At 48.4% G+C, this 3,409-nt stretch overlaps 1 protein-coding gene across 1 annotated transcript; it reads left to right on the top strand.

Moving 5' to 3' along the window:
• Positions 1–1,542: 1,542 nt before the first annotated feature.
• On the top strand, positions 1,543–2,892 carry adra2c (adrenoceptor alpha 2C). The gene has a single exon (XM_067982097.1). It carries the CDS (start codon positions 1,543–1,545, stop codon positions 2,890–2,892), a length of 1,350 nt encoding a protein of 449 aa, XP_067838198.1.
• Positions 2,893–3,409: the final 517 nt, after the last annotated feature.

The following is a 3,409-nucleotide window of genomic DNA, read 5'->3' on the forward strand; positions in this document are numbered from 1 at the left end:
TCGATGACCTTTCGTCAGTTCTGTGTTTCCAGTATTTTCTGTTTTGTTTAAGAATTCAGGATAAACTTCTTTACCCAGAGAGTGGTTAGAATGTGGAACTTGCTAGTTGAGGGAATGGAACTGATGCCTTTAAGGGGAAGCTACATGAGGGGGAAAGGAACAGAAGGTTATGTTGATAGGGTTAGATGAAGTAGGGAGGAGGCTCCTGTGGAGCATAAACACCAGCACAGCTCAGTTGGGCCGAATGGCCTGTTTCTGTGCTGTAAATTCTATGAATTCAAACTATTTGTACCTACTGCATCAAAACCTCATCACAGACAAGATTTAATAACGCTTCTCCAGCAAAAGCAAAGAGTCTGTATGCAGGCTCCTGCAGACTTGGGATGATACACTTGCTTGCCTATCACCTCCAAGTTCTTGCTGCTTGCTCCCCATGCAAAGCAACATCTGCCCTCCAGTGGACTCTTTGCACACGCACTGCCCCGTAAAAGCACGCCTTGAATTGGCAGCAACTTGTCACAGTAAAGGGAGTGGAGCTGGACTGGGATGAAGATTAAGGATTGCACCCTTCGAATTGATGGGGAACCGCTGATATTTTTATTTGTTTTTTTTTGCAAATGATCATGTGAAGTAAAGGAACAGTTATAATTGCAGCCATAACTTAAAGGCAATCATATATTTGGTTGCTGTTGACGTCTTGCTCGATGCAAATTTACCTGGAAAGGAGCAAGCAGAAACAGCTCGCGTCGTTTGGAGGGAGGAGACTGGCGCTCGGTTCCATTGGAGGGCGGTGGGCAACTATTTATCCAGATGGACGTGGTGTCTGGCCAATCGTCAGAGGCTGTGGGTAAGTGGCAATGTCAATTTTGGGCGAGGTCTGCGCCAATGGCAGAGGCGGGTGGGTGGGTTCCGCCGCCTTGGGTTGATGCCCTGGGTAGGAGGACAACCCGCGGAGTACAGGGGTTGTGGGTGGTGGGGGCAACAGCGGAGTTGGACCGACGCATCTTCCAAGGTGGGGGGAGCACACCGGGAATAAGGTGGTGGTTGAGCAGCGCTTGGACCCAAGAGGCAGGAGGCGTCGGTGGGCAGAGTGGCGGGTGGCGGGGGCACCACAGAGGATTCCCACCGCCCTCCCACTTTCTACAAGGCACCCAGCCCACCGGGAGCTCAGGATGTGGCTGCAAACGGTGCTCCTTCAGCCAGCGTCCACCTGGGATTGAAGGATCCTTCATTCTAACAGCAGGGAAAATCTTGGCTGGATTGGAATTCAAGTGGATTGGCGAATGCTTGCATTTATATATGTAAGAGTTAAAAATGAAAAGCAAAGACAGCTGTTCAGATCACACTCTTGGTGACAACCAAAATTGTCCTTTGGGAAAGTTAGGGGAGTTGGGCAGAAGGTCCATGGCGGAGTAACTGTCAAAAAACATTTTATTTTGAAATCTTTTATTTATCTGTTTTTTTTTGTTGGTTTGGGGAAGGGTTTTTTTTTGTGTGTCTGACCAGGAGTCATGCCGACTGCACTTTAAGCCCATTTCCAGGATGGCGCTGCCACAGAACGCCACCGGAGTCAACGCCTCTCGTTTCTTCTCACCGGACCCCCCTCCCAACCTCGGCCAGTACTCGCCGTGGACAGTCGCCGGACTCTCCGCCCTGGTGGGCTTTCTCATCCTGTTTACCATCGTGGGCAACATCCTGGTGATCATCGCCGTGTACACCAGCAGAGCCCTGAGACCTCCCCAGAACCTTTTCCTGGTGTCCCTGGCCAGCGCTGACATCCTCGTCGCCACCTTGGTGATCCCCTTCTCCCTGGCCAACGAACTCATGGGCTACTGGTATTTTGGGACCGTGTGGTGCGACATCTACTTGGCTTTGGACGTCCTGTTCTGCACATCCTCAATAGTGCACCTTTGCGCAATAAGCCTGGATAGATATTGGTCTGTCATCAAAGCTGTAGAGTACAATCTCAAGAGGACACCCAGGAGGATAAAATGTGTGATTGTTATAGTTTGGCTCATCTCCGCGGTGATCTCATTCCCACCCTTGATATCCATGGACCGAGACATCGAGGATGAGACCTTCCCAGCCTGCAAGCTCAACGATGACACCTGGTACATCCTGCTGTCCTGTGTGGGCTCCTTCTTCGCCCCGTGTGTCATCATGATCCTGGTGTATGTCAGGATCTACCAGGTGGCCAAGCACAGGACGAGGAGCTTGTCGGTGAAGAGGAACGGCCCCGAGGGCTCGTCCCAGACCGAGGAAGGGCCCAGCAGGGCGACCTCTTTCAAAGACGACGGGGAGAAGGAGAACGGCCACTGCGCCACCGGTCCCGGCGAGCAGGTAACGCCCGAGTTGGACCACATCGAACTGGAGGATAGCTCCACCTCGGAGGGCAAGGGGCGCAAGAAGAAGAAGAAGGAGGGGGAGGAGGAGGGCGGCGGTGGTGGTGGTCCCTGCAGCAGCAGCTCGGCTTCAAAGAAGAAGGAGAAGAGGAAGGAGAAGAGGAAGGAGGAGGAGGCCGGTAAGAAAGATTCCTTCTCCAAAAGGTCCAGCCGCTTCTCCCGGTCGAGTGTGTTTTCCTCGCGGAGGAAGCGGCGGAGCGGCAGGATGTCCAGGAAGAAAGTTTCTCAAGCCAGGGAGAAGAGGTTCACCTTTGTGCTGGCCGTGGTGATGGGGGTCTTTGTGCTCTGCTGGTTCCCTTTCTTCTTCAGCTACAGCCTGTATGGGATTTGCCGGGAGGCTTGCGAGATCCCGGAGGCTCTGTTCAAGTTCTTTTTCTGGATCGGGTATTGCAACAGTTCGCTCAACCCCGTCATTTATACAATCTTCAACCAGGACTTCAGGCGAGCTTTTCACAAAATCATCTGTAAACACCAGAAAAGAAAATTTTAATTCAATCTCATCTCTAAGTCAGTGTCATCATTATCATAGTGTTTGGTATTCTAACATGAATCAAGTGATTGAGTTCGAATATATATATATATATAGTATGTATATATGTGTATATATATGGAGTACACATGGTATGTATATATTGTATGCATATATAGTATGTATAGAGTATATATATAGTATGTATGTATATATATGTATGTATATTATATATGTATAATTATGAAAGAGTTAAGGTCTAACTATCTTTGGGTCCCAATATTTTCATGTGCCAATGTGTTTTGTAATAACAGTATGTAATATTTAGCTTTAACAATTCTTCCTTCCCCGCCTTCCTCAAAAAAAAACATGCCTGGAAACGTTACATTGTTAAAATATATTTTTTTCTCACCAATAATGTGGACTGATTTTTTTCTACAAGTTGATGATGATAATTATTGTTATTGTATATCCAAGTATTTGTGAGACTGCCTTTTCAGATTTACCCAATATTCTAATCAATAATTTGTACCAGCCT

This window comes from Heptranchias perlo, chromosome 4 (assembly GCF_035084215.1).
Source record: "Heptranchias perlo isolate sHepPer1 chromosome 4, sHepPer1.hap1, whole genome shotgun sequence".
In the NCBI taxonomy this organism is placed as follows: Eukaryota; Metazoa; Chordata; class Chondrichthyes; order Hexanchiformes; family Hexanchidae; genus Heptranchias; species Heptranchias perlo.

What these genes read in the sequence shown, in the direction of transcription:
- adra2c (XM_067982097.1), top strand. Translation starts at nt 1,543, where the DNA reads ATGGCGCTGCCACAGAACGCCACCGGAGTCAACGCCTCTCGTTTCTTC.